Source organism: Lissotriton helveticus, chromosome 5_1 (genome assembly GCF_964261635.1).
Source record: "Lissotriton helveticus chromosome 5_1, aLisHel1.1, whole genome shotgun sequence".
NCBI lineage: Eukaryota > Metazoa > Chordata > Amphibia > Caudata > Salamandridae > Lissotriton > Lissotriton helveticus.
The window spans coordinates 142,425,710-142,449,857 of record NC_136065.1 but is presented as its reverse complement, the minus strand read 5'-3'; the positions used below and the strand labels follow the sequence as shown (position 1 = coordinate 142,449,857).

The 24,148-nt window shown below is 42.9% G+C and overlaps 1 protein-coding gene across 2 annotated transcripts in view; it reads right to left on the bottom strand.

The window, feature by feature from the left end:
* Window positions 1–24,148, bottom strand: part of PMPCA (peptidase, mitochondrial processing subunit alpha) — a 110,017-nt gene that overhangs the window by 21,311 nt on the left and 64,558 nt on the right. For both annotated transcript variants that reach the window (XM_078641912.1, XM_078641913.1), the window contains exons 5-11: window positions 18,443–18,537; window positions 14,380–14,480; window positions 14,027–14,290; window positions 11,620–11,712; window positions 6,692–6,810; window positions 5,741–5,831; window positions 2,521–2,583 (exon numbers count right to left, since the gene is read on the bottom strand). In XM_078641912.1, the coding sequence (XP_078498038.1) occupies window positions 2,521–2,583; window positions 5,741–5,831; window positions 6,692–6,810; window positions 11,620–11,712; window positions 14,027–14,290; window positions 14,380–14,480; window positions 18,443–18,537 (826 nt within the window). The remainder of the gene's footprint in view (window positions 1–2,520; window positions 2,584–5,740; window positions 5,832–6,691; window positions 6,811–11,619; window positions 11,713–14,026; window positions 14,291–14,379; window positions 14,481–18,442; window positions 18,538–24,148) is intronic.

Genomic DNA, 24,148 nt, shown 5'->3' with positions numbered 1-24,148 from the left:
AACTTGGGGGCACATCAGGGAAGTTTACCCTTTTCTGATTTATGACAAACCCATATAAGAATTCCAATCTGTCAAAAGCCACGCTGCTAAGAAGAGTCCTGCTGCTTTCCCCCAGGTAGTCACGTCTCAGAGTACATCCAACTTCAACAGTAGTTACCCAAGTTAACTTTTTTATTTTTTTATAGATGATTCTTTTGATCCCAAAATCACTTTGTGGACCAACGTTGAAATATTGTAAATTTGTTGTTTGCAAAGACTATCACGAATGCCAGTGCCAGCATTATCTACTAACAATCACATTAAAACTAAGTGTGACATTTTGAACTATTCCAAGTCACCCCAAGCAGTTGCAATGACCTGGAAGTGTTAGTTTTGTCACTTTTGAACTCTACTGCTGAGCTCTACTCAACAATGGGCAGGGTTCGCCACCATGTGGCGTACTCGTAAATATAATAAGTGCTGGTGTTTAGAACTAACCGCTATATGTATCAACAAACCATTTTGCATTTCCTAAATAGCGAATTTTAAGGAATCGCTATTTAGGAAATGCAAAACGGTATGTATGTACAAAATCGCTTTCCAATAGCGATTCCTTAGCATTCCTTAATTTGAGATTAGCAAATTGTCAATCGCAAATTACCCCTTCATTTCCATGGGCCAGGAGGCCCATAGGAATGAAAGTGCAATTTGCAATTAGCACTTTGCTGATCGCAAATTAGGGATGTTTCCAAGGGTGCAGGGGTGTCTCAAGAACACCCTGCTGCACCCCTGAAAAAGACATTTGGGGGCATATGGCGCACATACATGCCCTAAGGGCATGTATGGGCGTCATATGGCACCTTTGGTTTTTATCAAAAAAGATTTTTGATAAGAATTCGCAAATTACCACCAACTAGAAGTTGGTGGTAATTTGCTACTCCTTAATGGCATTTTTTGCATTTTATTTGTTTGATACATTGCATTTAAGGAATCGCAAAATTTGCAATTCCTTAAGTGCAATCGCAAAATAAGGATTAGCAAATTTTGCTAATCCTTATTTTGCATCAAACTTGTTTGATACATTCCATTTGTCTATTTAGCATTCGCAAAGGCCGAAATTCGCAGAATTTCGGCCTTTGCGAATGCTAAATAGCTTGATACATATAGCGGTATGTATCAACAAACCATTTTGCATTTCCTAAATAGCGAATTTTAAGGAATCGCTATTTAGGAAATGCAAAACGGTATGTATGTACAAAATCGCTTTCCAATAGCGATTCCTTAGCATTCCTTAATTTGAGATTAGCAAATTGTCAATCGCAAATTACCCCTTCATTTCCATGGGCCAGGAGGCCCATAGGAATGAAAGTGCAATTTGCAATTAGCACTTTGCTGATCGCAAATTAGGGATGTTTCCAAGGGTGCAGGGGTGTCTCAAGAACACCCTGCTGCACCCCTGAAAAAGACATTTGGGGGCATATGGCGCACATACATGCCCTAAGGGCATGTATGGGCGTCATATGGCACCTTTGGTTTTTATCAAAAAAGATTTTTGATAAGAATTCGCAAATTACCACCAACTAGAAGTTGGTGGTAATTTGCTACTCCTTAATGGCATTTTTTGCATTTTATTTGTTTGATACATTGCATTTAAGGAATCGCAAAATTTGCAATTCCTTAAGTGCAATCGCAAAATAAGGATTAGCAAATTTTGCTAATCCTTATTTTGCATCAAACTTGTTTGATACATTCCATTTGTCTATTTAGCATTCGCAAAGGCCGAAATTCGCAGAATTTCGGCCTTTGCGAATGCTAAATAGCTTGATACATATAGCGGTTAGTGCCCATGCCGTGCACAGACAAACACGTGCACAAATTAAGCACTGCTTAGTATGCAGACTATGTCTGCACCTATTTGTAGTAGGTGGTATCTAGGCTCAAGCTACAAATGAATGCAGCTCCTCCATGGGGGTAAAAAAAAAAAAACTCCCAGCGTACACCATTCTTAATATTTCTTTCTTTCATACCTATATGCTGAATCTCTGAATAATAAAATGTGTTTTTTCAAGCTTATAGACCTTTGGTGTATAAATGTACAACTGGTGCAGTAAGATGGACGCTATGCGTCTATGGGGAACTGCGTTGGTACATAAGGGCCATAGAATTTTCTTCTTTTCTTTGCATCCTTCTAGAAGCTACAGGAAGTCAAGAGAAAGGGTTCTCTTAGCTGCCTGTGCCTCCGAAAATCTGAGACTGCACTTCACAACCACAATGAAAACGTTGCTTGGCACATTTATCCTTCTTGCAGCCTGTGTCGAAGTCCACTTTTCCTACCAAATGTACTGAAACGGGGTGTATTTTCTTGATGTTGGGGGGTGGGGAGGGGGGTTCAAATTCATTCTATGATACAGGCTGCCTTCCATATAATGTCCACGGAGCATCAAGTAAATACCTGCGTGCTTCACTTCCATCAAATATACAGGTTTCCTGATGCAGTCAGCTTTTTATTTAAAAATTACAAAGTGAAGTGTAGCCACTTACCTCCCCAACTGCTCCTGCCATTAGTGTGAATTCCCTCGTAATGATTTCTACCATTTCTCGGACCTATGAAAAGGGGGTAATTATTAGAACAAAATGGAAGAAGTTCTTGTAGCCTATACACCGCCAAAGATGGTTACTAAAAGAGGAGATGACTACTGTAAAGCACCAAATCGTTACGTTTACAGACAGCATCATCTTTCATCCAACAGTACAGCTGCAATGCTGGTCTCTCAGAGGCATAGACCTGCAAATCATCAGCCCAGACCTACTGTGGTATGAAATGGTCCTTCGGCCATTACCATCTCAGTTTTCAGAACAGGTTACCAGTGGAAAATGTACTGTATTTTATTGCCATTTGTATACAGCACAGTCGGTGATTATTATAAACATATATTATTAGTTATCCTGAGATTCTGTTAATTTCCCATGCAGGTTGGAGTCTGAAAAAAACGGTGATCCTATGTTTTAGAGTATTCTCGTCCTTATATAGCAATGCCTCAAGAAACCACTCGTTGACCTAGCCACACCTGAAAACAGACCCATCTCTCTGCTACCATACCCGGCTGAGGTCTCTGAGAAACTGATCAACCAATGCCTCAACAACCACCAGCTTGTCGATGCCACATGGTCCGGATTCAGGCCAAACATAGTAGAAAAACAACACTCATCGTCGCCACAGAGGACATCCACATGATCCCTGACAGAGGTGCCCATATTCTCCTACATCTCTGCAGCATTTAACATGGTCTCAAACCCCATCCTTATCAGGCGCCTGCATGAGATAGGCATCTGAAAACCCGCTCTCCACTGGATCGGTTCATTCTTGATGGATAGAACACAAGCTGTCAGCCTGGCACCTTACTCCTTCGAAGCCCACAAACTCATCTACGGAGTGCCTCAAAGTTCATTGCTCATCCCCACCCTCTTCAACGCATGAGTGATCCTTCTAGCCAACGTCATCTGTGCATACAACATCCACATCGTCTCATGAGCCGATGACACGCAACTCTTACTCTCCCTTCCGGACAAGACCCGCAACACAAGAAACAAGTTCAACGCCTGCGTGGCTAAAGTTACTAATTGGATGAAAGCCAAATGTCTCAAGCTCAACACTGACAAGACAGAAGTAGTGATCTTGGGCAAAAACATCTCGCCATAGAACTCCAACTGCTGGCTGACTAATTTGAACCCACACCCAGCACCGATGCCAGTAACCTCGTAATAATCATTGCCAGCAAGTTGGACATGACCGCACAAGTCAATGCCGCAACTGCATCCTGCTTCAACACCCAGAAGCGACCAAGATCTTCAAAAGGCTCACAAGCAATACTATAAAAACGGTCACTCACACCCTAGTCACCAACCAGCAAGTTGGACTATGGTAACAGTTTACAAAAAAAAAAAAGGGAGGTACCCTACTATTCACAATAGGGACTGGGTAAGCACAAGAGCAAAGTCAAATATGTCCCAAATACATGAACACAGATATGTCATAAAGGTTTAAACAAGGAGCATATTCAAAAACACAACGCAATGAGATCAACCTAAGCATTCATTATGTCAGCTAACATCGGAATAATACAACTAGACCCAAAATGTGATGTATCAAAAAATCATTTGTACAATTTATTCCACATGTAAAATTAAAATACAGTTCATAAAATTCATAAAAACAATCAATTCATACACAGTTTTAAAAAAACAAAAGACAATTAATACACAATTTTAGAAAACCAAAGTCGACGCAGCGTTTCGGTGATTTCAAATGATGTTCACCTTCTTCAGGACAGTTTTCTCTCTATCTCCGTAGAGTTACTACAGTACTTGAGGGCAGATTATTTTCTTTTTTTGAGAAATCCCTCCAGATGTATATCAATTTGTTAAAAAACGGTTTCAGTATCTAAGAACCTTGGTTGGAGCCACCGTGTTTATTTATTTATTCAAGGTGCACTGGGCATAAGCTAAAAACAACTTTTTCAAGGAGCCTGATACGGTCTACTCGTCAGTCCGATTTTGGATGTTGCCAAGAACTCGAGGTGCCGTCATGGGTAATCTTCACCGAGGTATATTACTGGTCCTTTGATTTAGCAGACCAACATATGCAGGGAAAAGAGTATATATGTTGCTTTCTTTTAAAAGACCTCAATTATTTTTTACGGCCTTCCTGCATCCAACCAGCGCTCCGTTCCGATGCAAGACTATGGTAACAGCCTCTACACTGGGATCACCAAGCAACTCACTAGAAGACTACCAACCATTCAGCACTCGACAGCCAGACTCATCCTCAACCGCCCACACAGAACTCGCATCACAACACCACACCGAGCTCCACTGGCTCCCGTTACACAAATTTACTCAATTCAAACTCCTCACACACACTCAGGGCACTACACAACTTCGCGTCCACCTACCTGCACAGCTGCATCTTCTTCCACCAACCACCCAGATACCTCCGCTTCTCAGGACTCCTAGTTGGACACATCCCGCGCGCACACACTGAACTAGAACAGGAGGATGGTGCTTCTTTTACATCGCTACTAAAGCGTGGAACATCCTAACTCCATATCAGAGCCACCTCTTCTCTTCTTGATTTCTGCAAGAAGCTGAAGACCTGGCTTTTCAATTAACCAACCTATGAAGGGCAGGGCACACAACTGCTCATCGCCAGGATGTCCTCGCGGTTGATTGTATGCTTTACAAATACACAGAATATAACATAACATGTACTGAATTACGTTTTTTGGTTTGTGGCTGATCGATGGTCTGATATGTAAAAGGGTCAGGTATGTTTTTTTTGGACAAATTGGAAATTATCTGAAATCACTGGTATTTAGGTATATAATTCAAGTGTTTGAAGAAATGTGGCTGCAGGTGCTTTCCTAATGTGGAGCTCTTGGGTCAATATATCCCCCTTGCTGGGGTTTAGAACTAGGAGCAAACTAACGTACAAAGTTGTACCAGGCAGGTTTCCAATGCCATTAATACATTCTGATGTTCCAGGTCACCCCTTTTTAGGTCCACTCTACAAACACCAGGACATTAGTACTTTTTCCATTTAACCCAAGGCGTTTTATTTAGTTTTACAGTATGAGAGAGAAATTAATTGTTTTTTATGTGTGCATTTTGTGGGATTTAATTCATACAAAAATTATTATAAACAAGTATCAAGTGACACAAAATGTAATCATCAAAGAAGGTTATCAGTCAGTCTAGAAAATACCTGTCTTGGATCAGCACTGGCATGTATGCACAGGAGCCCCGTATCTTCATAACTGTGATGATATGCAGTTGCATTGTACATCCAGTGGTGTCTGAAGATGGAAAATAGAATTAATGCACATGAGCATTTCAAGCTTCAATTCACTGATGAGGACTAACAAAACCAACCCTTCTGAGGTTGCATGTGTTCCCATTCAAAGGGGACACGTCCAGCTACTGTGGTCTAGACTACCCTTTTTGGGATTGGCAAAAACTTGTTAGCATATGGCTGATGCCTCTGAGACACGATAACACCATTAGACTGAAGCCCAGAGTAATTACCAATAGTTGGGTCTAATTCAAGCATTCAATTCATCATTGTTCGTGCTGTCTAAATAACAGAGCCAGCTAGCCAACATTAAAAGAGAAATGTGAACATTTAAAAGAGTACAGCTACATCTTTATATATTGAAGTGGAAACAGAAAGACAATCCGAGACCTGCTTACAGAATGATGTAGACACATTTTGCCCAGGGCTGTAATATTTTTCCAAGGTATACTATCTGGTCAATCTTATTTTGAACAGAAATTCCTTCCCATAGCAACTGATTTAAAATGATGTCTTCACTTGTTGCAGCCTTCAAAACATTCTGGATATCCCTTAATTACACAATAAGGATGTCACTTTCTAGGTTAATAAATACAAAGGACTTTGAGCTTTGTTTAGTTTACAGAACCTATGTTTTAGTTCTATATTAAATAGTAAAGGATGGTAATAATGAAAAGTTCATGCACAATTGCCTCAACTGCAGTTTTACAACGTACTTCAGGCATTAAACATACAAGTAACTGTTCCTATGTAGAAAAAATACCAAACCCCAGAGGCATCCTCACTGCAGAATTAGAGGGTAAGTCAACAGTTAAGGGAGCATGCATGGATCAAACCACTCAACCAGCGCTTTCAGACACAAACCTGTTGAGCACGTTGAGGTACAGCCTGGTGAACATGCCCTTGCCTGGCCCTCCTGCAGAGAATGACCCTCCTCCGCCCATCATCATGTTCAGTACAGCGAATGGTATAAAGTCTTCTTCCTAAGCCACAAGAAAACATAGTTATTTGCTGCATTACAGGACTCAAGTGATATGAGCCTGAGATAGTTGTGTAGTTCCTAAAATTATAAAGGATCTGCACGTTTGTTGGACAACATAAACTAAGGGACTGGTGTCAAGACGGATACCGGACACCCCCACAGAATATGTAGGCCTACAGACCAGCTAGCTCACAGTGCCACCATAAACTCCCTAACCTTACCAAAGAGTGAATCATTTCTAGCAACCATCAACATGACAACCCTTGACCCTTTAGGGATCGTGAATACAGTACAGTACTTTTTGCTCAGTCAATCGTGCTAGCTTTAGTCTCAGGGAGATATACAGAATACACAGTGGAGACGTTTGATTAAGTATTTATTAAACTAGCGCCATTCTAGTATAAAACATATGTGCTGCAACAATCAGTAGACAGAAGCAAACGTAAGAGATTACAAGCACCAAAAGAGTGAACAGTAGATACATTTCTACCATGGTGCTAAAGCAATCAATATATGCAGGCATATATAAAAACAGTAATCTTTGTGTACTCCTAGGATGCAACCCTACCTAAGTGTACCTAGCATGTATGTAGGTGTGAAGCCAAGAATCTCCCAGGAAAGAGCCAAACACATTACCTGATGGGAGAGAATGAAGGAACCCGTCTTGGTCACAAGTTGAACACCCCGCAAGGGATGTCTGACCACTGCGTGTTGAAGCTTCAGCATGCAGGGACCTCTGTGTCAGTGTCAGCGTAGAAGTGTCTCCTCTCACTAACTAGTGAAGGTGTGGTTCTTTTATACCAAAATGGTAGCCTCTGGGGTTCTACCACAATCAATATGTTGGGGGTACGATTATGTAGATGAGCCTAAATCAATAACTGTAATTATGCAAAGTAGCCTGGTCGCCCTAGGAAGAAGATAGAGATGACTTTTGTACAGAGTATGTTAATCCTGTTATGTACGTTATGCACAGGGGATTTTACTAAGAAATCTCATGCAAAATAAATGAGGCTAGTTTCAAGGAATCCAATTGACATTTATTCAGCACATAGCTGGGTAAAAGGTCAGTGCAAGTACAGTTATGCAGAGCAAGGTAGGACAAATGTAGGTAAAAGGTTACTTTGCTACTTAGGCTTAGGTAAGGGAACATAACACAAAGCCTAACAACGTTCCATTTATTGACTAGGACTAAGAGCTTCTGGTGAGTTGGACAAGGCCAAGTACATTATAACATGAAACTATTTATTCATCACTTACAAAATGGTCTAGACAACATTTGGTTTTACGCCAATGCAGAAAGCAATAAACAATACCTTCATGGTGAATCTAGTATACAATATTCTTGCTCTACATCATTCACTGTTAGTGAAATTACCATACTTTTCCCACCTAGACCCAGCATAAAAATGATTTACTTGTGCACAGGTCTATTACAATTACATGCCCATCTATCCAGCCCAGTTTTCATACATTTTACTGCTATGTATGTTTGCAGCACAGCATATGTTTACCACGTGTGGCTGGTGAGTCAAGGACGGAATACAAAAAAATAAGAGAATTTATTAACACTATAGATGTAATTCCTTCTACTCTGTGATTCTTGCTTTCCCAACTTGATTCTACAACCTCAAATATCCTGGAAAAAAGAGACGGCAATGCAAAATCAGACTTCAAGCAAATATGCCACAAAGAACATCCCATTGAACTGATTAAGCTTTGCAGGAACATGCATACGGTGAGTAAGTGCATTTTGGGAGTAATGCTTACAAAAAGTAAGGGATTGTTCTCTACACCACATTATCTTTATGGAAAACAAAAAATGAATCATTGAAAGAGAGAGATAAAGTTTGAAATCACCAATCCTTCCTCACAAAATAATAATGAATAAGTGGCTGTGTTCCAAGTCAAGCCTTCAATGTCGTATTACGCTGTAGGTTCCAATTCTTGGTGCATGAAAGAGACTAGGGCTAAACGTCATCAATGTAAGTCACAATCTAAAAAGGCCTGTAATGAGATTAGGGGATTTTTCGGAATTCAGTAGCAAAACCAAACCCTTTTGAATTATTAACGCACCAATTGAACTCTTTCCTGGCATTAAAAATGACAGTAATGTTTCATTTGACAATCCCATATCTGCATATGCTAGTTTCTAAAGACCTGGGTTCTTAAGTTTATCATTGGTAAAGAAAAATTGAGATTCTGTTCCTCCTACTGAATCTGATACTCAAAACCTGTGAAAGCACTAGACTCTTATTCTGAAGGGCGGAATCAGATCTGAATATCAAAACTTCCTTGAATGCAGGAATTTCTGACTTTAGGAAGATTCCAGTCAAAAAGATGGGCTGATGGGAAAGGAAAGTAATCCCCACCCAACCAACCTGGGAGGATCCACTAGGAAATCAACACTGCTCCTAGATGAAAGCCTACTAAAGGTAGTGGCGATTGCCTCGATCGTAAATAGGCCTAAATGAGTGCATCCCTATTTACTGAAAATAGACTGAAGGGTCTTCTGATTGAACTACCACATATGAGGAGCATGTCACAACCTGCACTCAGTGTCTGTCTGGAAATCTGGGTTGCCAGCCAGAAGAAAGCCAAGAGAACACAGGTTTTTCCAGCTAACTGGCACTATCATTGGTTCAAACAAAATAACGCCACAGTGTTGTCAGAGGATGCAGATCGTTTTTCCTTGAAAAAGGGAAATAAAGAAATTCAGTCTGATGAACAGCGCGGTCATCTCCAGATCATTCATATAGAACGCAATTTCTAGTGGGGACTCCATCCTATGAGTTAAGTACCCGGTAGTGGGTTCCATGACAGTCATACTGAGAAGAGTCAGCCCTTATCAGAACGGTCAAAACAAGTGGCTGAACAGATCGACTCCTGTAGGGGTCGGTTTCATAAAGATGTCAATCTACATAATCTCTTTTGAAATTATTATATTCTTGAGATGTGGCTTTCAAAGTTCTTCACAGTTAGGTGCCTGATGGAGCTGCAAGAATTCTCTTCAGATGGACCAGAGGAGATAAAGCATTTTCTGAGACTCCTACCATGGAAATCTCATAGGTCTTAATGCTTCTGTCCTCTCCGTTAATGGATAGACCATCACTAGAAAAGTGTCCAGCAGAACTCCTATAAACCAAAGACCTTGTTAAGGAGTTAGTTGAGACTACTAGATGTTCACTGAATATTAAGTTGTGTAGCCTTTTTGCACATTTATTATTGGATTTTGGTCTTGTCCAGAGACAACACTTATTTGCCATTCACTGCTGTAAAGGCACAGATGTACAGCCTGCATGCATACACGGAAAGCAACGTAAGAAATAACTTTAATAAACACCCCTGAAGCTGAGAGAAGGCCAAATAGGAGGCATCTGAACATTCTTTTTTTCGGTTCCACGTGCATTGCAAGCATTTATTTGCCCAGCAGTAAGGAAGAAGTGAGAGACATATTTGCACGGAGCACATAAACTAAAACGTTGATAGATTTTAACATCATGCATTGAGAGTTCTCCCATGAATAGTCTGAGATGAGGAACATTTTACCTTGTAAATCGCATTAAGGGTGCAGGCAAACTGGAATACTGAACTCAGGAAAAAGAAAACAAAACTGTCAAACCAAAGGATTCCACACATTTAAGTCAGATTCAATGTTCCGAGTTACTGCTCTATTCATGGACAGAAAATATTGCTTCCTGCAAAAGCTTTCAGTAGCTTTACAACCAATTCAGATTCCAGTCAGTAGCTCTAGCGCACGTGCTCGCAGAAGAAGCTTTTTGTGGTACAAAAACATTTAAGCAGGGCATAAGAACAGAGATGTTGGTACATAATTCCTTTGTTCAACAGTGCAGGACCTGCATGTCGAATCCGCAAACGCACTTGAATGCCAAGCTGTCAATGAGGATGTGTCATGGCCAAGGAGGATGTATGAGCAAGGAGAAAAGGGTAACCTGTTTTTGGAGCATACAGCCTATTTCCTCAGTCAAGTACACTAATGCTCATTGATACAGGTCTTAAAATGGGCGCATACCTGGATTGGCATCAAATGTAAAGACTTTAAGGAGTAATCGAACCTTCTCTTGGGTTCAGCCTGATATTAATCGTACTACTGAATTTTAATATTCGCCGGCTTGTGAGAGTTTTAAGAGCATGTACTGTATACACAGAGCTGAAGGGGTTCAACCCGCAGCTGGAAACAGTTGTAATCATGGAAACAACCACTGTGATATCATTTGGAGTTTATAAGACTAATCACTAACTCCTCTAAGCAGCAATCTGCAAACTGACACTTACGAGGCTGTTAAAGGAGTTGAACAGAAGATATTGCTTAAGCTTTTCCTCCAGTCCGAACATAACGTGTATTTGTAAGGCGCATGTTCACCCCACAGGGCTTCTTGGCGCGGAACATCAGATGTTTGTTCTACCCAACTCTATGGTATTCATTTTATGGAACCAGTCTGATTTGTGCACATAACCATACACCACAAACTCACGCTCCCAGGCTGTCCTGAAACAGCCTAAGAGGGTCTTTCTGTACACGGAGACAATTAGCGTACGAGCATTTCCCCAAATAAGGACATCCGAGCACATTCGCTTTTTAAGTCGAGCGCATTTCACATGAGGTGACTCCGTCCTCCCTTGTGTCTGCTCTAATGTCTTAAGTCCGTACCATTATATCCACAGTGCTTTCGCTTCAGTTCGGCAAATCCAAGTACAAATTCTACAGATGCAGTGGGTGAGGCATATTCTCAATGAAGTTGTAGTAATGCAATGTAAACCAAGTGTTAGGACTTCCACAAAGGATACCCACCAGAAACGAGCAGCTTTCCAGGCCGATCATGAGGTGAGTGAGTTCTGGGATTGGAGTAGGACCCAAACTAACATCAGACATGTCTTTTTCAATCTGTAGAGAGGGAAACACAATGTATTATTTTCCACTTTCAAAGAAAAGAAAGACAAACCCCTTCTGTGTATGATATGGCATGATCCATGGAATAGGACTTACCTAACCGCAAAATAAATGGTTCTGGCACTGTGTTGGAAGAACAGAACACCGGTCTGCTATCACAGTGCTGTTTACACTCAACCCCTCTCGTGCCACATTAGAAACGTCCAACCTCACAATAATCTGATTTTTACACAATCCCTTCTCATATTTCCCTAAAAGAGGATTTGTGTTTCTACAGCTAGTTCTAACAAAACATGCAACACTTTACATGATAGTTTGTTGAATCTACAAAACTAACCACCAACTCTACGTCAGTTTAATTAGATACACTCATGTCTGAAAGGTGCTTGTTTTCCTGAACGTATATCATAAAACTTATTATCCTATTACTACATTATATTGTAAAGTGAAGTTAGTTGGTTCATTATGCAATATATTATTTGTAAAACACATTTTATAGAAGCTAAAAGACACATAAAAACACAATATGGGAACAGGCAACGCAAAACAGTTAAGAAAAACTACAAACAATAAAAGAGTAACTGAATGAACCTAAACAAATCTGCAGACATATAACTCGACTCACAGTGCTTTGATATCGCAGGGAGACATGGGAGCATCAGGAGTACACAGTACTTCCATTGCACTCTGGTCACGATTCACAACAGGGCTTCTTTGCAGAGGAAAGAAACAGGCTGGCAGTGCAAGTAATACGTTACTAAAAATAACTTGTTTTTTCAAGTGCTTCAAACCACACTTCTGTCGTTTCCGAGTGCTCCAATTACCTGGTGTTACTTTTGCCTAATTTATTAATAGACCGTACTAGTATTCAATGTAATAATACTCAATTTACCGACCTCAGAAAGATGGAAGGCGGACTCTGATCTGCAAATCACTTGTTACAATGACTAGCATTTAAATCACTGTGGCATCCACGACCTTTCATCAGTGTGAGCGCACCCACCCTTGTATTATTTGTTGCGTAGCACAAGCCATTAGGTGGAGGAGCAGCTGCATGCTGCTGTCTGTAGACTCTCTCTCTCTCTCCTACCCCACCCATCTTCTGCATTTCCATGTGGGGCCTTTGAGGGCACAAAAATGGAAATGGATAAGATTACATTTCTAGCTTTAAATCAGAGGTGTGAATGTAATTCTGCACATTAACACTCCTGGCTTGCATGATTGTTGTGTTGTGGGGTTCCATTAAATCTATACCCCAGAGGGAGTTCTGCACCAGGCCAGGGCTCACATCAAGGAAGGGAAGGCGATACATCTGCGTGCATCCATGTGTGCACTGAAAAGATACTTGGGGCGAGTGCAAGACCTCCTAGAATACCCAGGAACCCCTCGTGTGGCCTTCAATGTCAGAAAGTATTCACAAAAACGACAATTCCCAAGTTGTTCTTTGCACCACATCTCCCTGTTCCCAATTTGTGTTGCTAATGCATTGGCAACCATGTTTGGTCAGAGCCTACACCCACAGTCACCATCTGTAAACTTACAGGAGTCTTAACTGCAGTCAGCAGCCACCCTGACCCCAGAGTGGCCAACAGGTGAGCAATAATATGGAGCTAAAACGAATATATCCTGAGCTTGCATCAACAATAAATAGAGTCCTTAGTAAATCAAGCTAGACGCCACTGCTCGAGACTTGTGCTAGACCATGTCATTCTTAGGTTCGTTGGTGTTTTTCAATATTTGTGAAGACTCTTAGAAAACTTCGCCACGAACCACTGTTCTGCTGAATAATTCTTGTGATTAAATACTGCGATACTGCTTGTCATTTTCATTAACCGTAAAGAAACTCCTGTTACCAATAGCCCTGAGGAAGTCTGTGGCTTATACCACTAAAGACGAAACACGTGTTGGCAGCTAGGATTGTTGATGAAGAAGTGCTGTGTAATAAACGAAGATAAGAAGATCGTCTCGACCTTGATTTACTAAGGACTCTATTGTTGAAGCAAGCTCAGAATATATTCGTTTTTGGCTTTATATAGTATAGATTTTTCTGTACTGTCTGGTTGATGGTGGATGGCTATTTATATTTTGAGTTTAAATTGCCTCACAACTTTGCGCAACATTCACGCAGCCATCCTTTCTTTGCAATAATATGGAGCGGTCCTGGCTCATCAGAGGGTGGATAGTGCATTGATCTCAAGCATGAAGAGGCAGGAGGACACGGCATTCTTATTGTGTATTTGTAAGCAAAAATTTCACAAGTCACGCTCTTAACTTGGCTATATCACTATTTATGATGCTTCTCCTTTACCTTAACAATTCCTCCAGTGTATTGTGCGACTGATCGGTCGATGTCCTGGTGACTCCCTGCGCCCCACACTGGCTTCACTCCAAGTAGGTACTTGTTGGCACAATCCAACAGCTGCTCATGTTCTATGCCGACCCCCGCCAACACCATCCGGCTGGGTGTGTAGTAATTTTGCAAGTATGAGTGGAGGACGTTCTGATCAATTTGGCCAATGTTTTCTTCGGGGCAGTACCTTGGCAGGCCAACAGTATTCCCTCGGAAGGCAGCCTTTCACAGAAGAAAAGTATAATTGATTATATCTGGTGGGTTAACAGAATTGAAAAGAAGCTCTTAAAAGGCTGTAATGGAAGAATTACCGCATGAATCATCTCTGTGAGTAAGGGCTCTGGGTCAGGCCTCATGTTTAAGTCTTCCAGCTCAAATCGCACAGCCATGCGCGTCATTTCAATCTCTTCTTCTGTTATCAAATGGTAGAAAACCGACTCATCACAACCAATCATGAATGACTAGAAATTTACCTTTAGTTAGGTCATCTCGGATACTGTCCTTTCAAACAGGGCTCCTCTAATGCTAGCCTACTTATAGTCTCAAGTCTCAACCATAATGACCAGCAGCAAACAGCAACACTGGACACTTAAAACAATGAGCAGTGACTAGATCAGAAACAGGCTTCATTATTCTGAAAGCTATCAGTGACTAGAGCTCAAGGCATGGCAGATATTGATTGCACTTTACAATATTACCTACCACAATGAACAGAAAATCGTAAATTAAGTGCAGCCCAATTGTTTTCCAAGAATGTTTGAAGTAAAATTCAGAAGCACTAAGCTATACAGAAATCACATTCTAGGGTCAATGCAATTAGATGGCTCTGCAGATTCAAATGATTACAACTGAAATCTACAGCATTGAAAAAAAGGTGAATTATGCAGTCATTTATTGTGGGTCACTGTCTGGCTAGCATTTATGATATGTTACTTGTGTTTTTTTTTAAAATGTTCAATTTAATGTATCCATCTTCTACAATGAGCTACTGAAAATCAAACACATGTAAGAGCAACTGTGCGGTGTTTCCCCCTCCTCAAACCCACTTCATATTATTATACAGGGTTTACAGGGCCCGCCGTGTAGGCCTTGCCGCCAAAGCACTACAACATAACTGAATCAGTGTTTGCCTTGTAATCCGTGGACGTTTCCAGGTAACCCAATAGAGTGCCCACCCATTACACTGGCCTGCCCAGCGGGATCATGCCTGTGTATGTGGGCCTATTCACCTTTCCTATCAAAGGCTCCCAATGTTGACACCCAACAGGCCAGATCTTCAGTCAAATTATTGTCTCTATGTGCGAGTTTCATGTTTTTCTTCCACCAGAGCTCACTCCTTTGTGACCTAAACCCAAAGAGGTATCACAGGGATTCTGGCCCCCATCCAACCCATGGCTACCTGCCAGTTAGCTAATAGGAGCCTGCACTGCATATTTTTTTTTATTGGCCGTGGAGTGAGCCCCAACAGACATGATTGTGGTGTCAAGTCCACTACCAGGCCGGCTGCCCTGTGAACCCGCATCACAACCTCCTGTCAGTATTTCAGTACTCCTGGGCAGAGCCACATCGGGTCCATGAAAGTGGCACGCTCCGATCCGCATCTCTGACAGGCGACGGAGCAGCATGGGGAAATTCTGCAAATTAGGGTGAAATAAGCGCAGGGAAGATGGTTGAAGTGTATCAATTTGAGCCTTGCATTTATATAACGGTTACGACCCCTGAGAAGGCGTTGAAGCGCTTTACTGCGAGTAGCACAAGACTCCGAAACCCAAGGTTAGTGGTTAATCCAGTAGTTATTGAAATTAGTCAATTGCTCTCAAGAAAGAAAAGCATGCATTTACTCCATTTACTTAGTGAAAGATGATATTAATTCCAGTTCGGTTTGATCATTAGTGAAGGTTAAGTGGTTTAAGGAGGATGGTCGATAAGATAGATAGTCTGGCAGAGATTAGAAAATGTGATGTTACAGGATAGGCCATTAGTCTTCTTTCACTCCTCCTTTGTGAGAGGTTCATCCAAGTTATCTCCCTAGGCCGCTTTAGCTTTGCTTGCAATGTACACCCTGTCCGTTTCCAAGGCCTTATATAGCAGAGACACCAAGTGCCCACTTGTGCCCTTGCTTAGGATAACCTGAAGATTTTGAGTCTGTGGAGGGGGGTCAGGAAAGCCAGTCCAGATCTCTCTGGTCTTGGGTACTGTAGAAACTGTCTTTACCTCCAACCGAATGTTTCCTGCGTCTACTTGAAGGTGATAAATCTCCCCCCAGGGTATAAATCTCCTAGCATATCGCAACATTCCTCATATCACTGTGTGTTACACTGGCTTTCTCGAATGGTCTGAAAGGGCTTCAAAAGCTACAGCCCCAGGACCCTAGAAAAGAACAGATGTTGAATAACTTTAGTCATTATTCTCTCTCAGGCATATACGGTATGCCTTAAGATATAGGGATACTCTCTCAACTATGCTCAAGTACTGCCCACTTAACACCATGCTGTATGTGTTCCGCATAATAATAAAGTTCCATATCTGGCAGACCTGGCCCGCCCTCCTGATCCTGCTGAAGAGTGGATAAAGCAACTCTGCTGCACCTCCTAGGAGATTATTTAGTGTCTTAAATGTTTGAGGAGGCAGTGAAGATGGGGAGTTCTGCACAACGTAGACATACATCCTTAGGGACGCCATCTTGGCCACTGCCACCCTTCCTGTGATCTATAATGATAATGTGTTCCAGAACTTTACTGATGAGTGTAATCCCTCGAGGATCCATCCCTTATTGTATTTATGCTGATTTTCAGACGTCAGTGCTACCATCATCCCCAGGTACCTCAATTTTTTTGTCTCCCAGCAGAGACCATCGATCCAGCAACTGCTTTGTAAGGATCCCACAAGTCCCGAGAGTGGGAAAAAGAGGGTTTTGGGTCTGTTAACCTTCAAGCTTGAGAGAATCCCAAATCTATCTAGGTAAGCCAATAGTCTTGAAACCAACTCTCTCAGTCGCACTAGGTAAAACAGAGCATTAACGGCATACAGGGATAGCAATGCGTCGTATTACCCATTTTAATTCCCTAATCACTCAAAGCCTGCTGGAGTTGAATCGCCAACGGTTTGAGAGCCAGCGCGAAGAGGAGTAGAGATACTAGGCACCCCTGTCATGTGCCACACTCAACTCTCTAGAGACATCGCACCCACTCAAGACTCTAGACCTGGGGTCCGTTATTGCAATTGCGCCCATCCTCAAAAGACGGGCCAAACCCAGTCGCTTGCAGGACCTCTGAATGTAGGACGTGAGCTAGTCTATGTAGATTCATGGCTGTACTACACCATTGACCATCATGTAAAAACACTCCTTCCACAGATCTTAATCCTCTTGCCAGTATTTTGTAGAGGACCTTAGTGTAAGAGTTGAGCATTGTCAAGGGCCTATACAAAGTTCGGTCCATCAGATCCCGGCCTGGCTTTAATGTCATCCTAATCCCTCCTTCCTGCATCTTTGGGTGGGGGAGGGCCGGAGGGGAGGTACATGGGCGGGTCGAGGGTTGTATCCCCGCTTTCTAGCCTCCTGGAAGCCTAACCTTTCTGTGAGTAGGTGGGAGAACGCCCGATGTAGATCTGTATGAGGACCATCAACACCTGAGGTTTTTTCCCATGGCATGTCTCCAAGCACCTCTCGCAACTCCTCTAGGGATATCGCTTTTTAAGCCTTCTTCCTGAAAGATCTCTGGGTCCCGTCGAAGCTCCACAGTTGCAAGAAAGGAGTCGATAAGCTCATCAGGTGCTATGTCAGATGCAAATATTTTCAGAATGTGGAGTTGATGGGACACCTGTGAGCTCAGAAGCGACCAGTCTGGGCACTGTAAAGCCAGCACCAGAAGTCTGTCTCGCTTCTAAATTTCCAAGCCAGCAATTTACTGGGTTTATCTCTCTCTCGGTGGCGACATTGTCGATAATCCATCAATGTCAAGCCATGTACATTTGAAAGGCTATGGTGTATAATGGTGCTTTCAAAGACGTCCTGAGGCAACTTGCAGGGAATGGAATTGCAAAACTCCCCGAGTTATATCAAACTATTCTTTCAAGAAAATAACAAGTCAAGTCTTGAACATGGTGGAAACTTGTTATGTCCCATTTGTGATTTACATATAACACGGGCACTTAAAACCACCAAACCTATGTGGTAAATGTAAATAAGGAAGGGGATCTCCTCCCTTTGAGGAAGGAAGAGTACATACAGCAAGCAGTAATGGTAACAATCAACATAGGCAGCAGCAAGCTGCCAGAAGCATACTGAGGTCTGGAGTGGCATTGAAGCATGGAGGACAATAAAACGAGAGATACCAAAGAATATGCACTAACAAAACAATGGAAAGAAATTACCTGACAACCTGGGCTGCAACACAACATCAGCTAGTAGACTGACAACAGTGTCCAGACCTTTGGCATCAGCAGACACAGCGTACATTGTGGTATCCCTGAAAAGCAAAGAAAATAAGATCTAGCATGAAATTTGAATAGTTTCATTCAGCTTCTCACATACAAATTCCAGGCGTAGAACTCATGATGCCTCTAAGCACCTTGACTTGCTAATGAAAGATGTACGGTTAACTAGCAACTCCATTTTTACATCAATGCACAATGAGGCCCACAAACTACACAAACATAAGACACTGATCACCAACCAGGTTAAATGCTCGCAAATTATTCACATTTTTGGGTCGAGCCTAGCAGCACACATGCTCTGCGAGGCATGCTGTATTCACTTTTATGGGCTTTGGCCGCGCTTTCGCTGCCGATTGGTTTAAGTATGTGTTCTTCTGAACAGCTTTCTTCTGTATTGTTTATTGGCCTTCTCTGTCCCACCCTCTCCTGTCTTACTCCTCCCATGGAGTATTAACCTCTTAAGGGTCTTCTTTCTCAGGAATGTTTTTCCTTTTCGGTTTGAGCACTCTTTTTATGTTGGCGAGTGTATGTGCACGCTGCTCGTGTTACACTGACCACACCCGTACAACTCCAGCTCGGTTTGTTCCACCTCCTCCCCGGCCTCTCCCCCACTGTGCTTTCACGTCCTCAGAGTCCCCCAAACCATTGTTGCACAGGAGACGCTGCACTTCATGCGATATTCTTTTAATTATTGTTGACATTGAACACTTCTTAGAAGTGCCTGCGCCTTTAAAACCTGGCTTGCGTGTAGCAGCTCTGCTTTCACCCCTCCCTTCTCCCATGCTGCTTATGTCCTGGTTGATGAACATGGGGTGACTACTATGACCCAGAGCACCCTATTAAGTAAGTGTTCGCACCAGATATCCGTTTCTGTCCCTTCTCCAGCTCAGAGTGTGTTTGAGCTGCTGCCCCCCTCTTGAGCCCTTCTAGCATTCGCCAAGTCGTCTTTCGAGTATGCAAGTCCGAGGCACAGAACCCGGGAAAGCGTAGATAGGTTCCCAGCCCCCAGATCCCACTCACTCTAGAAACAACAGTACATTTAAACGTAAAGGGCTTATATTGGGGTAGAGATCTAAAAGCTACCCAGACGCCGTCAGAGCATGTGCCTACATATAAGAGTGAAGAGGTTTGTTAGAGGCATAGTGCCTGCTTTCTTTGCTTCTCACATCAGTGAGCATCCACGACAGATTGACGACCTGCCTTTTACACGCACATAGAGTACAGTTAGGTAGCGTGTTCCTAAATTCTGGTTTTGAGAGGTCAGATCGTGATTCCCACATAATGTTTTTACAAGGACAAATTATGATAAAAATTATGTAGGTGGAATTGCAGTTGACCCAGACCCTGATTATGATTGTGTATTGTGTTTCTAAGGAAACTTGAGTCGGTTTGTTTATGCCAAGTTTGCTTGCATTGCAGTTATGGCAAGTGTAAAATCCACATGGTTTCAATAGGAAGTTAGCATTCGCTTTTCTTTTTTCTGTATATTCCGATCTGCATTGAGCTTGTTTCAGGTTTTTCGGTCTACTGAAGCCCATTTGGGGGACATTTTGTACCTACTCCTGATATATTTTTAGCCAAGGAGGTACCAATGTTCTTTTTTTTTTTTTAGAATTTTTCAAATGTGGTGATGGCCGTTGTGAAAATCAGTCAAGAATCTGACTATAGGGGTTTTTCTCGCATTCTTGATTTGGTTTTTGGGTTGTACCAAATTATCGCATGGTATTTTCTCACATTCTGCTCCTGTTTTCTCCAATTGCGTTCTTAAGTAGCACCGCTGTGTCAGTCTGCTAGTCAAACTTTTCACATTTTGTTTGTAGATGTTTAGGTCACCTTACTCTACACAATCACGATTATGAATCTGTATGGTTGCTCTATGTGACTACATGTTTTTTTTTTTTACCACCTCTTGTGAACACTAACCTTGAAAAAGCCCTAGGCCTGCCGGCTGCATTGGCAAAACACGTATTCGCTTTCTTCAGTTACCTGTAACTTTTGGCACAAAATAAATACAGGCTAGTATAGTTTAAAAAGCATTTCGGACTTTGGGATTTATTACCCATCAACTACTATATGAATACATTGGGCACAAACCTTTCTCAACCCCAAAACAGCGATTTGCAAACAAGCTATTGCTTCTTTCCCAGTGTACATGGGTCGCTGTGAATACTAACAAAGCTGCTGCAACTGTTTTGTAAATATTAATCATAAACATTGTATAATGGTATAGTGTGCCCATTAGTGTCAAAGCCAGCATGTTAAAGAACAGTAGATATTGCAGTACCTGGCATAATGTGCTGCATGGCTAAGACCTATTGCATTGCAAATGCTTGTTGACTGTGGGCTTAAGTTGGTTCATTTGCGATAAAGACCAAATAACATGTACAAATTAAAAAAGTTATTAATCTTTAATTATCTACAATACTGACTGCCATATTGTATTAATTCTGCCTGACATGCGATTGTAGCCTGCATTCCAAACATGCATGACTCAGAGCCCTACATTGTGAAAAATTGTCACATGTCCGCAGTTGACAAACCATATCAGATGGAAAAGCAGTGATGAGATAAAGTTTGGGTTGGTACAAAAGTTAAACTAGCAACAATCTAGCAATGCTCAGACCTGGTGTAGTGTACCATGACTGGCCTAATGTGGATGCCACTTCCAGATGAAAATTTGGCATAGTAAACCAAATCCTTGGAAAAGGTTTAATAATGCTTCTTGTACATGTATATAACTACATGTAGTTCAAGGCCAATTCAGAGCACTTGACTTGGTGATCTAAAACAAGGCCACACATCATGAAGAAGGTCAAATTCAAATCTCAGTACTTTCTTGGCTATGGTAAACCATAGCTAACACGAGTCCATTAATTGTGACACCTGCTGCATTTTAATATTGGTCTATGGATCACTGATTTGTTGGGCATCGTGGAATAATGATTGGATCAATATGAGACAAGGATAACTTCAAGTATGCTTTTTATAAACCCCGGTCATCCCAATAATTGTTATATGACCTATTTCAACTATCCATGCACATGGCACCAAAGGCAGTCACAAGGCAAATTCAAGGAAACTGGGCATGAAAGTAGAGGTGAAAGCAGCTATCTGGGAAGAAGGGTATGAGCTTCGGTCTCTAGCTATACAGAGCTTTAGGGGTGTATGTAATGGGCAGGGCGGTTGCCTATGATGTACCTGGGCAACATACATCTGTTAGAAGAGGGCAGCATAAGGTGTTTCTGAAGGTCACCAGAATAGAAGAGGGCAGCATAAGGTGTTTCTGAAGGTCACCAGAATAGACATGTCAAACAAAAAAAAAGTAGCCTTTTAAAGACTTTAACCTGAAAAAGCAACATATAAAACCATGTTTAATGTATTGCAAAGGTAGTGCTGCAAAGTGACCCTTTGTGTCACCATCCCCAGTTCTTAAATTTTTTTTTTTAGACTCTCCTGCTGGCAAACTTTTTTTTTTTTTAAATATGTTTTTATTGCGAAAACACAGAGTATGCACAATACACAATGGCAGCCAGATCTTATACGTGATTGAAATAATAGCACGCCAGTACTAGAACAATACACTGCCTGATATAGCCCACATCCCGGAGGCTGGGCGGCGCAGGGGCAAAATATGCAAGGAGGATAAGAAAAGTGCATTTGTGCACTAAGGATACCATACATATCAACACGTTCTCTGGTTTTCACTTTCTGAGTTCGTACTGCAGATAACAGTTCAATAACAACTAAACCCCCCCCCGAAACAAACCCAAAGGCATCAGTAGTACAGATTCTAAGGAAGTAAGTCACAAGTGTGGGGACTGGCTAAGGCATGGGCCTAATAAAACAGACTGGACCTATACGGATCTCCGTGTACAAGCAAACATTAGACGGAAATCCGGCGCGGGTACAGTGGGCTCCTGCACCTGATCGAATCCCCTCATCACCCATCTCTCCCCAGCTCAATCGGACTCCGAATCTGTGGGAGTAAACAGTTCAGCACTGGTGGCATCCGACTCATCATCCATCAGCCCCTCCATGCACAGCACCCTCCAGGCTAGCAGATCATCCTGCAGTTTCTCATCTCTGCGAGAGCGCTGCATGTGCGTCTCCTCAGCCAGAGCCCATTCTTTCGCATCATTCAACCAAAGGGAAAGGTCGGGCGCTCTTTGGCCCATCCACGTAATGGCCACTCGTCTCCTCGCTAGGACTAATAAAAGTTGCAAGAACTTATAAGACAGCTTTTTCCTCTTGGGCTTGGGTATCAGCGCCAGGAGTCACTGGAGCGGATCTAAAAGGAGGTTGATATGCGTGGCCCGGGCAATGTGGGGTACCACTTTCCTCCAAAAGTCCTGAACAGGGGGGCAGACCCATGCTAAATGCAGAAAGCCCGCTCTCTGCGCTCCACACCTCGGGCAAGTGTGAGGTCTATCCGCTGAGATACGATGCAAGGAGATAGGGGTCATATAGGTTCGGTGGAGAAAGTTAAAGTGTATAAGTTTGAAACGCGCATTACAGGAGACCTTGTGAGTCAATAGCCCTATGCGCTTCCGCTGGCTCGGTTCCAGCGACACCCCTAGGTCCAACTCCCAAGCCGCCCAAGCCGGCGCCGTAGGGGGGGTCGAATCACGGCGCATGGCCGAGTAGAGGAGGGAGATCAAGCGTTTGCCTCGCCCACAGGACAAGATGATGTCAAGAGTGTGTGTAACTGGAGGGGCCTCCGGGAACTGGGGCCATGTAATCCTGGCCACATCGTGGAGGCTCCGATAATGGAGGTATTGCCCCCCTCCCCAACTCAAAGGACTCCCTGGCTCGTTCAAGGGATATGAAAGAGTCGTCTGGGTAGAGATCCGCCAATGTCTCACATCCTCCAGAGCGCCACTCACGGTAGGACATAGATTCTTCCAACCGGAGCACTGGGGCCAAAATCCAGATCGGCAGTTCCCTATGAAACGGTGCCCGCCTCAATACCTTTTCAACAACCCGCTGCCAGATGTCGGCTGTGTGGCGCACCACATACGGTAAAGTGTCCGCAGCGCCGCGGCCCTGCATCAGGGCCTCTCTCAGAACCCTTTCATTAGCCGTACCGGCCAGCAGTGCTAGTTCCCAGTTTTGTTCCTCCGCAAACAAACCACCTCGCCGCTGGGAGGAGTTGCGCCGCAAAATAATATAGGTCGAATCTCGGGGCCTCAAGGCCTCCTTCCTCCCAGGAGCGCACCACCGTGCGTAACGCCACCCTGCTGCGCCCACCCGCCCACAGCAGGGAAGTGAGGAGCGAGTCCAAAGTGCGAAACACTCGGGAGGCAATGGACATAGGGTGTTTTGCAAGACAAAGGATTCTAGGGAGCATCACCATTTTGGCAACTGCCAACCGTCCCATGAGAGAGAGGGGAAGCGTGTTCCAAAAGGTGACAGACTTGCGGAGGGCTATAAGCACCCTGTCAACATTGTGAGTCAGCAGGGCTTCATCGGACGCGGCCACCTGGATGCCAAGATAGCGGAACGCCTCTCGTTCCCAACGGAGGTCCTGGTAAGGTCCATCCACACTGGGGTCCGGGGCGCAGCCCGTCAGCGGGAACACTAGGGATTTGTTAAGATTAATGCGCAACCCAGAGGCCGCACCAAAGCGGTCCAGGACCTGCATCA